The sequence below is a fragment of the Equus asinus genome, chromosome 2 (genome assembly GCF_041296235.1).
Source record: "Equus asinus isolate D_3611 breed Donkey chromosome 2, EquAss-T2T_v2, whole genome shotgun sequence".
NCBI lineage: Eukaryota > Metazoa > Chordata > Mammalia > Perissodactyla > Equidae > Equus > Equus asinus.
In genome coordinates, this window is record NC_091791.1 from 36416008 (window position 1) to 36426937 (window position 10930).

A 10930-nucleotide genomic window follows, 5' to 3' on the forward strand; every position below is an offset into this window, starting at 1 on the left:
GATAAGTACAGTAGTTGCTGGATAAATACCCCACCATATACCTTGGTTAGGCTAAATGAGACATCGCCTCACTGTCTCTCAGGGTTCCTCAGCAAAACTGAGCTCCAGTTGTAGCTCATTTTTTAAAAAGACATGCTTTATTGGCTTCTACGTCTCATGTCTACTCCCTTACAGGTATTTCCTAGAATCATCTCCCAAATAAACAATTTACCCTAAAAATCCTTATCTCAGAATCTGCTTCTGAGGGAACTAAAGCCAAGAAAGATGGGAAGCCACTGGAGGAAATCCAATGTGTATTTTTAAAGAATCGCTCAGGGATTTCTGGCTTCCAGTAAGGATGGAGTAGTTTGTATTGGACTAACCTTCCTATCAATAATTATAAACCCTTGAAAAAACAAAAATAACAACAGTTTGAAGGCACTAGAGAGCAACCAAAAGCCAGCAGAAACAAGATGGGATAGATTCTTAAAAAAGGGAACTAAAGTGGATGAAATCTACTTTTATATAGATTTCAGTCTGCATGGTGCAGGACAGACGGAGCTCCAGCAGAAAGTGTCAGGTTTTATCAGGCTCAGGAGTCAGAATTTGGAATTCAGTGTTGTCACAGCAGCTGAAAATTGAAGGGAGAAATCCCAGAAACAGTGAGTCACAGAGGGGGAGCCTCAAATTTTCCATATAAATTGTTCTCAAATCCTTGATCAACCCCTGAGCTGTACGGGCATGGGAAAGACTACAGGAGCCCAGTGGAAAGCAACAACTGGGAGACTAAAGAAACTAAGCAGCTATCCAGTGCTGGAAATCCAGAGTTTGGAGTTCAACTCCCAGCAAAGTACAGGGAGTTGGTAAACACTTGGAGCCTTCCGCTGAAATCCAGAAAGACCACACCTTGGGAGTAAGGATTACATCCCAGTACCAAAAGCTATGCCCTAGAACCAAAGGCAAAGTCCAAATAAATCCACTGTAACAAAGGATAAGCTAAGCCTTTACAGGACCAAGGTGATCTGCCTCCTAGAACTAAATTCAATACTGTTTGCAAAAAGAAAACAAGCCCCATAATATCTGTGATGTATCGTTTTTCAAGCAAAAATTACTAGATATGTGAAAAAGCAGGAAAATGTGATTAAGACATGAAGATGAAAAAAAAGCAGTCAATAGAAACAGATTCAGGGGTGACCAAATGTTAGAATTAGCAGACAACAACTTTAAAATAACTTGACAGGGGCCGGCCCCGTAGCTGAGTGGTTGAGTTTGCACGCTCCACTTCGGCAGCCCAGGGTTTCACCAGGTTGGATCCTGGGCGCAGACATGGCACCACTCATCAGGCCATGTTGAGGCAGCATCCCACATGCCACAACTAGAAGGACCCACAACTAACAATACACAACTATGTACTTGGGGGCTTTGGGGAGAAAAAAGGAAAAATAAAATCTTAAAAAAAATAAGTAAATAGATCTTGGGGCCGTGAGGCAGCTATAAGGAGGGAGGCCATAGGCGGCTTGAATCCTTTCAGTCACCAACTTGACGCCAAGATGAAACTCCTTGTGCTGGCTGTTCTGCTTACAGTGGGCGCTGGTGAGAGCGGCATCAGCCCGCGGGCAGTGTGGCAGTTCCGCAGCATGATCCAGTGCACGATCCCCAACAGCAAACCCTATTTGGAATACAATGACTACGGCTGTTACTGTGGCCTGGGTGGATCTGGCACTCCTGTGGATGAACTGGATGCGTGCTGCCAGGTACACGACAATTGCTACACTAAGGCCAAGGAACTGAGCAGCTGTAGATTCTTCGTGGACAACCCCTACACTGAAAGCTACAAATTCTCATGCTCTGGCACTGAGGTCACCTGCAGCGACAAAAACAACGCCTGTGAGGCCTTTATCTGTAACTGTGACCGAAGTGCTGCCATCTGCTTTTCAAAGGCCCCATACAACCTGGAGAACAAGAACCTGGACAGCAAGAGGTGTAAAGCCTAAGCATCACCCCTGGAAACAGTCATCCCTACCTGCCTCATGGCCTTCACCCCACCCTTCACCCTCCAATAAAGCATCTTGTTGAAAGGCAAAAAAAAAAATAATAATAATAATAATAATAAGTAAATAAAATAAAATAGCTTGACAGATATGTTACAGTATTTATTGGAAGTGAATATAATGGGTGAAGAAAAGAGCAATTTCAGGAAAGATGTAGAAACTCTAAGAAAGAATCAAAAGGAATTCCTAGAACTGAAAGATACAATACTTGAAAAAAAAATTCATCAAAGAATCAAAGTAAATTTGGCAATACAGAAAAAAGGATTTGTTAACTTGATGACAGGTTAATGGAAATTACACAAACTGAATAACAGGGAGAAAAAGATTGGAAAAAAAATAGAGACTTGATGACCCCTGGGAAAGTATCAACTGGCCTAACATACATGTAACTGAAATCCAAAAAAATGAGGAAAAAAACTGAATAGAAAAAAATATTTGAAGAAATATTGGCCCAAATTTTTCCTTATTTGATCAACCCACAGACCCAAGACACTAAGGGAACCCCAGGCAGAATAAAGGCAAGGAAAACCACATCTAAGGACATCAAAGTAAAACTGCTGAAAACCAAAAATAATGATAATATCTGAAAAGCAGTCAGAGAAAAAAGATATATTACATACAACAGGACATCCATACAAATGACAGCAGACTGCTTATAGGAAACAATGGATTTCAGAAAACAATGAAATACAATTTTAAAGTGCTGGAGGTAAAAAAAAAAAAACTGTCATTCTAAAGTTCTGTAGCTAGAGAAAATACTCTTCAAAAATTACAGTAACATCAAGATATTTCCAGATAAAGGAAGCTGAGAGAACTCATCACCAGCAGAACTGCACTATTAGAAATGCTAAAGGAATTCTTTGGGATGATGGGAAATGGCACAAAATGGAAATGTGGATCTACACGACAGACAGACTGTAAGACACTGGAAATGACAAATATATCAGTAAATATAAAAGACTGTTAGTTTCCTTTTCTTAAATACCTTAAAAGACAATTGACTATTTAAAGCAAAAATAATAACAATTTATTGTATAGTTTACAGCTTATGTAGAAGAAAAATAGATGAAAATAATTGCACAAGGATGGGAGAGGGTAAATAAAATCAAGTTGTGTTGCAAGTTTCTTACATTATATGCAAAGTGGTGGGATATTAATTAATTAAACATTCATTAATATCAATCTATAATAACAGTTAATTTAAGGTAGATTGTGATTAAGATGAAGAGGTATAATTTAGTCCCTAGAACAACCATCAAAGAAATAAAATAAAAAGATATATCTAAAAATTCAATATTAAAGTAGAATGGAATACTCAAAAAAATTTTTAGTTAACCCAAAAGAAGGCAGAAAATTAGGAAGAGAGAAAAAAAATGGAGGGGACAAATAGAAAACAAATAGCAAGATTAAAGACTTAAACATGATCATATCAATAATTGCATTAACTATAAATGGACTAAACACTCCAGTTAAAAGTCAGAGATTGTCAGATCCAACTTTGTGCTCTTTACAGAGACACACATTAAATATAAAGACACAGACAGGTGGAAAGAAGGAGGAAAAAAGGATACAAACACTGAGTGTGTTCATAGCAGATAAAACATACTTTAAGACAAAGGGAATTACCAGAGATAAAGAGGGACATTTCACAATGATTAAGGAAGAGAATATAACAATCCTAACTGTATGTGCACCTCGTAATGGGGCTTTAAAATACACAAAGCAAAAATTGATAGAATTAAAGGGAGAAATAGATAAACCCTCAATTATGGTTACAGACTGTAACACTCCTCTCTCTGTGATGGATAGCACAAGACAAAATGTCAACAAGGTTATAGATTTAAACAACATTATTAAACAACTTGGCTTAATTAACATTTATCAAACACAGAACAACTGCCGAACACACATTCTTTTCAAGTGCACATGGAACATTCACCATGATAGACCAAAAGCTATGACCCAAACTTCAAATCAACAATAAATATTCTTTTTCCTAAAAAGCCTCCTGCCACCCTGCCCTACTGCTTCTCCCAGTTGTCCTGCAATTGGCACCTCCTTTCTCCATCCCTCTTTTGTCTCCCTTTCTGTTCCTTTATAATGATAATCAAGTTGGTTATCAGGTTCGTTCCCTTGACTTTGCTGACTCATGCTCTCAGAATCTCATCTTCTCCCTGGAGAGGATTTTTGAGGTATTTTCTTAAACAAAGACAGTTTCCTACCTGAGGGGAATTTTTGTTCCCTGCCGTTATTTGATTTTTCACTCAATTCTCAACTAAACTGAATTTATAGGCAGCTTGTTCCATGTCAAGAGTCCTGGCCATAAGCTGGGTCTTTGGAGGACTTCATGGTGATCTGAGGTCCTCTTACTCTCTCTCCCACCTGTGGGTATCCACCGTGGCTGAGCTGGGAAGACACACTCAGTAGACACACCAGAGTATGTTCAGCTCATAATTTGCTTTCCCACGTTGCTGCTTTGAAATTGCCTTATTTCAGGCAGGGGTGAATTTCCCAGTGGCGGTCATCCATGCTGTGATGATGTGCTTCCCCAGAAGAGGGATGTGGCTGATTCCCAGGAACCAGCAGTAGCGGACAAGCTTGGCTCCTAGAACAGACAGTGTGGCTCCTCATAGGCGGAGTAGGAAGGGAAGAGGCCAAGCCACAAAAGGAGCAGCCTCAGCAGACACTGGGCACACAAAAACCAGAGGCCAGTCCTCCCACAGCCGTACCATGTGGAGGCCTCCTCACTTGGGGTAGCCCATGTGGGGAGCAGAGCCACCAGTAGTATCTTCTACAGACAAGATGTAGCATGTGACCCACCCACTCTAGGAAACCCAAATTGGCCAAAGGAACAGCTTTTCCTAAATGAACAATATACCAATCCTCTAAAGACAAGAGACTTTAATATGTCTTCCTCCCTTGGGAAAGCCGAAGTTTTTTAATGCAGGCTAAGAATAATAGCAATTCCTGTACTATTTTTAGGCATTTTACTAAATATTTGTACATATATGTTTCCAATTCTCACAATAATCCTGTGTTATTACATCAGGTATCATTAACCTCATTTTACAGATTAGGAGATTGAAGACTAGAGAAATTAAGAAACTTATCTAAAGAATGCAGCTAGGACATGGTGGAGAAAGGGTTAAAAACAAAGATTATTTGTTCTAATGCCCACATCAGGCTGCTTTTCAATAATTCCGTTAGAAACAACAAAGAGATTCTATTGAATGCCCACATCTGTAATCCTAAAGGAAACTAACTTCTGGACACTTGTGGAACCTCCCAGCTTCACATATACTCTTGCCTTTGTTCTCATCCCTTCTAGTTCCCTGTTGTCTCTCGGCCAGATGGCTTCTGGCCACAGCCTTGTCCTTCTGGCCCTCTGCTTGTCCAGTTTAATACTTCCCGCTAAAAAACATGAGATCTGATTTTTTCTAGGCTCCAACTTCTGACACCTTGCTAAGGTCTTCCCTTTCATTTCTGATTTCTGATCAAGAGACCATGCCTAGACCCACTGTGATTTGTAGGACTGTGACAATTGACAGCGATAATGCCCAATGAAAAATTTAGCCCTTCCTACTTCTAGAACACACAAAGGAAATGATCTTACGAAGGCCACCCATTAGAAGCCCACTACTGGTAGAGTTCCTTCTTTTTTTCTAATAGATTTTTTTCTTTAGAGCAGTTTTAGGTTCACAGGAAAATTGAGGAGAAGGTATGGAGATTTCCCATAAACTCCCTGCCCCAACGCATCCTAAGCCTTCTCAACTACCAACATCCCCCAGTAGTGTGGTATATTCATTACAACTGATGAACCTACATTGACACATCATTATCCACAAAGTCCATAGTTTACATTAGGGTTCTCAAGTTAGCGGTTTAAAAAAAAAGTCTTATTACGTCATCTTCTTACTTAAAAACCTCTGTTGGGTCTCCACATATCTTAGTGTACAGATCATCAGGATCAAGCCATCTTCTCCAGCCTCATCTCCACGTTCCCATCACATTGAATTTCCCACCTTTCTTCGAATAAGCAAGGTCTTTCATATCTCCATGCATTTGCACTTGTTTCTTCTACCAAGAAAACCCTTTTCCAGTGCCTAGAGAATTTGAGGCCCGGCCAGTCTTTCCTCAGAGCTCAATAGCTTTTTGCATATATCCCCATAATAGTGGTTCAGCATAATCCAATTCAACAAATCCTTCATGAGCCCCCAAGTGCTGGGTAAAGAACCAGGCTTTGAGGCCATGAAGATGAGGTAGCCAGTGTCTCTGTTCTCAAGAAGCTCCCAGCCCAATGAAGGCGGTAACACCAATGCTATCATCACAAACACATCCATCAGAAAAGCAAAATACAATTTACAGAAAAGTTAAATACTCAAAGAGGAGAAAGTTCAACCCAATCTGGGGAAGTCAGGGAAACCATCAAAGAGGTGGATGACATGAGCACAACTGGATGAGTATGAATCTGTGGATGGATTGGGTAAGGAGGGAACTGGTAGAGAGAATATTCCACAAGAGTATTCTTACATAAAGTCAACAAGGTAAACGTGCAAGTATTTCTTATCATTTCTTGACGAGAAATGAGAGTGGGGCTATTTCATCTACAGAATCCATTACAGAATTCTGTACCAGATATACACCTAGAATAAATAGAATCAAAACTTAGCTGTGTAAAATGTAAGATGGGGCACAATATTTCTTTATCAAAAGAGATTATCGCAATCTGCTCTCATGGGATCATATATAAGAACTAACATTTGGACCAAAGGAATTATGAGTGAATTCTACAAATCAGAATACAGCATTGAAGCAGACAAAAAGATCAGAATTCAGTAAGCCACCCGGGGTGGTTGTTGATGTGGCACTCCACAAGCAACATGGATCATTTGAAAAATAATCTATTAATAAGATAAGAATGTACCTGTTGCCAAAAAAAAAAAAAAAAAGAAACTATACAAACAGTGGGTAGTTTTCATCACATCATGAAGAAAGATGAAAATGAGAAATTTGGGGTTTTGTGTCTTGCTTCCAACTGACTTTTGCCCATGCTTTGCTACTCCTCTTGCTGTCCCAGCTATGCAGTTGAGGATTCATCACCAAGCACAGAGAATAATCAGAGCCAGAACTAGCCTCACAGTGTGTCCTGATGGAGATGCTAGGGGCATGTGCTTAAACAAGTAAATTAAAATGATTTCTCAACAGTGGTGGCTCCAGGATTTCAGCATATGAGTGATTTGGTGACAATAATCTAGTTGGAAGGGTGAATTGGGGGCTTTTCTAAAGAGCACTATTTGTACGTAGATTGTTTATTGGGAGGAGTAGTTTTGTGAGGGTTAACAGAGCTCATGGGGAAACGAAAGCCCCAATCCATCCCGTGCCACACGAGCCATCTCAGGTACCACTACTGTTTATCAATCACCAATCATCTTTTCAAAGGAATGGTCTGTGCCACTGCTCCTCCTTCTCCCATCTCTCCTTCAAGCCAGTTTTACTTCCTCCACTGAGGTCATTTTCTCAAAGGTCAGCAATAACCTCTATTAAACAAACAAACCAAAATGGCATTTTCAGTTTTTGTTCTCTTCAACCTCTCTACAGAATTTATATTCTGACCATGGAATTTATAATCTTCCTGAAACTCTCCCCACAGTGCCAACCTTGGCTTCCATGGTAACAGATATGTAGTTCTTTTTTTCTGTCCTTTCCCAATTCTTACTCTCTATTCTCTACCCCATCCCCAACACACACGAGAATTTTTGAAAGTTAAAGCTTGGCCTCCTGTTATTCTTTCACTTCAGTACCTAGTTTGGGATTCACCTCTGTTGAAGGCTTTTATGGTCACCTTCATGCAGAGGACACTGAAAACCTTCACAGTTTTGAAGAGTCAAAAGAACTTTCTTGCTATTTCTTGTCATATTGCATTGTCTAGGATTTCTAGTCTAATGCTGGCAGTAAAATGATATGGGCATCTTTGACTATTTCTAACTATAGTGGGAAGACTTCTAATGCTTTATCATTTAGCATTATTAGTATAGATTTCTAGTAAATACCCTTTATCAGTTTGAGGAAGTTAGCTTCTATTCCTATTTTACTGAAAGTTTGATGTTTCTTTGTTTGCTTGCTTTGGAGCTGTTTTGCTTTTTTTGTGGTAAAGTAGACATTACTTAAAATTTACCATTAGTAACATTAAGTACATTTACAATGTTATGCAACCATCACCACCATTTAGTTCCAGAACATTTTCATCACCCCAAAAGGAAATCCATGGCCAGTAAGCAGTTGTTCCCCTTTTCTTCCTTGGAAACCATTAATCTGCTTTATGTCTCTATGGAATTGCATATTCTGAATATTTAATATAAATAGAATCATATAATATTCATTTAAATACATATGAAAATAAAATATTCTTTTCCATACATATGAGTCATAAAATATGGCCTTTTGAGTCTGGTTTCTTTCACATAGCATAATGTTAAGGTTCGCCCACATTGTAGCATGTATCAGTGCTTTATTTCTTCATTCAAATAGTGTTTTGTTTATCCATTTGTCAGTTGATGGACATTTGAGTTGTTTCCATCTTTTAGCTATTGTGAATAGTACTGCTATAAACATTTGTGTATGTATAAGTTCTTGTTTCAACACCTCTTTTCAGTTCTTTCGGGTATACACCCAGGAATGAAATTATTGTGTCATGCAGTAATTCTATGTTTGTTTACTAAGGAACTGCCAAACGGTTTTCCACAGTGTTTGTACCATTTTACAGTCCACCAGCAATGTAGGAGAGTTCCAACTTCTCCACATCCTTGCCGACACTTGTTATTTTCCTTTTTTTATTATTATAACTGTGCTAGTGGGTGTGAAGTGGTCTCTCATTGTGCTTTTGATTTGCATCTCCCTAATCCCTAATGATGTTGAGCTTGTTTTCATATACCTGTTGCTCATTTGTATATCTTCTTTGGGGTAATACCTACTCAAATCATTTGCCCATTTTTTAATTGAATTGTTTGCCTTTTTGTTATTCAGTTGTACAAGTTATTTATATGTTCTGAATACTAGGCCATTGTCAGATATATGATTTGCAAATATTTTCTCCCATTCTATGGGTTGTCCTCTCACTTTTTTGATGGTGTCCTTTGATGTATAAAAGTTTTTAACTTTAACGAAGTCCAATTTATCTAGCTTTTCTTTTATTGCTTATGCTTTTGGTATCATATCTAAGAAATCACTGCCAAATCCAAAGTCATGAAGACTTTCTCCTGTTTTCTTCTAAGAGTTTTATGATTTTTCCTCTTATATTTAGGTCTTTTATCCATTTTAAGTTAATTTTTGTATATGGAGTAAGATAAAGGTTAACTTTCTTCTTTTCCTTGTGGATGTCCAATTGCCCCAGCACCATTTGTTGAAGAGACTATTTTTCCCCCATTGAATGACCTTGGCACCATTGTCAAAAACAAATTGATCATGGATGTTGGATATATTTACAGACTCTCAATTCTACTCCATTGATCTATATTTTTATCCTTGTACTAGGACTACACTGTTTTTATTACTATAGCTTTAATATTGGGAAATAAGTTTTGAAATTGGGAAGTATAAGCCCTCCAATTTTGTTCTTCTTTTTCAAACTTGTTCTGACTATTCGAAGTCCTTTGCAATTTCATATGAATTTTAGGATCAGCTTCCCCATTTCTGCAAAAAAGGAACATTGGAATTTTGATAGTGATTGCATTGAATCTGTAGATTTCTTTGGGTGGTATTGCCATCTTAACAATATTAAGCCGTCTGATACATGAACACAGGATGTCTTTCCAATTATTTAGGTCCTCTTTAATCTCTTTCAGCAATGTTTTATAGTTTTCACTGTACAAGTCTTGCATCTCTTTGGCTAAACTAATTCCTGATGCAGGGTCGGTGAGCCAAGGAGTCAAAAGAAAGATTTCTTGGACTCTCAAGATCTGGCGGTAGTGCTCTTTTATTTAAAGAATAGTGTGGAATAGCATGGGGACAGGACCCATGGGCAGTCAGGCTGCTGTGTGGGGACAGGGCCCACGGGCAGGAGGAGCCGCTGCTGCTGACACCGCTACTGCTGCAAACATGAGTGGAGAGTAAGGCTAAATTTAAGGCATAGGTATGTGAGCCATCTCTTTACAAGACAAAGGAAAGAACATGTAAAAAAGTTAAAATGGTAGCAGTGCAGGTGGGCTCTGGCCATTGGGTGGTCCCACAACTTTTAGATAAGAATCAAATTGGATTAATTAAAGGCCAGAAGCCACCACCCTAAATCAGTTACATGAGGTTGCCAGACAGCAACCAACTTAAGTTCTTGCCTTTGGCATTGATTAAGAGTTTCTAGAGACAAGCTCATCTCCCTTCTTCCTGGCACAGAGAGGGAGGCATCCCCACAGATGGGGGTTTCCCCCAAAAATGCAAATGTCTCCCAGCAAAGGGCAAGCAAACTCTACTCCTCGGAGCCTGCCTCTCATCTGCAGTTTTAAAAGTAGCCAGCCTAAAAATCCTCATCAATTCCTACATATTTTGTTCTTATTTGTTTGTTTGTTTTTAAATACAAGAAAAAAATATAGGGGCTGGCCCGGTGGTGCAGCGGTTAAGTTTGCACATTCTGCTTCTCGGCAGCCCGGGGTTTGCCAGTTCAGATCCCAGGTGTGGACATGGCACCGCTTGGCAAAGGCCATGCTGTGGCAGGCGTCCCACGTATAAAGTAGAGGAAGATGGGCATAGATGTTAGCTCAGGGCCAGTCTTCCTCAGCAAAAAGAGGAGGATTGGCAGTAGTTAGCTCAGGGCTAATCTTCCTCAAAACAACAAACAAAAAAAAAGAAAAAATGTAAATTTTACTAAATGCTTTTCTCAGTCTGTGATCTATGGTTTTTCCTTTAATTTG

General features: G+C 39.1%; 1 protein-coding gene across 1 annotated transcript; it reads left to right on the forward strand.

Annotated features, from left to right (window-relative positions):
- Positions 1-1490: 1490 nt before the first annotated feature.
- On the forward strand, positions 1491-1989 carry LOC106845081 (phospholipase A2-like). Its single transcript, XM_014862938.3, has one exon. It carries the CDS (start codon positions 1530-1532, stop codon positions 1971-1973), a length of 444 nt encoding a protein of 147 aa, XP_014718424.1. The 5' UTR covers positions 1491-1529; the 3' UTR covers positions 1974-1989.
- Positions 1990-10930: the final 8941 nt, after the last annotated feature.

Bases quoted from the DNA above. Each gene is read 5' to 3' on its own strand.
- LOC106845081 (XM_014862938.3), top strand. From the start codon at position 1,530: ATGAAACTCCTTGTGCTGGCTGTTCTGCTTACAGTGGGCGCTGGTGAG.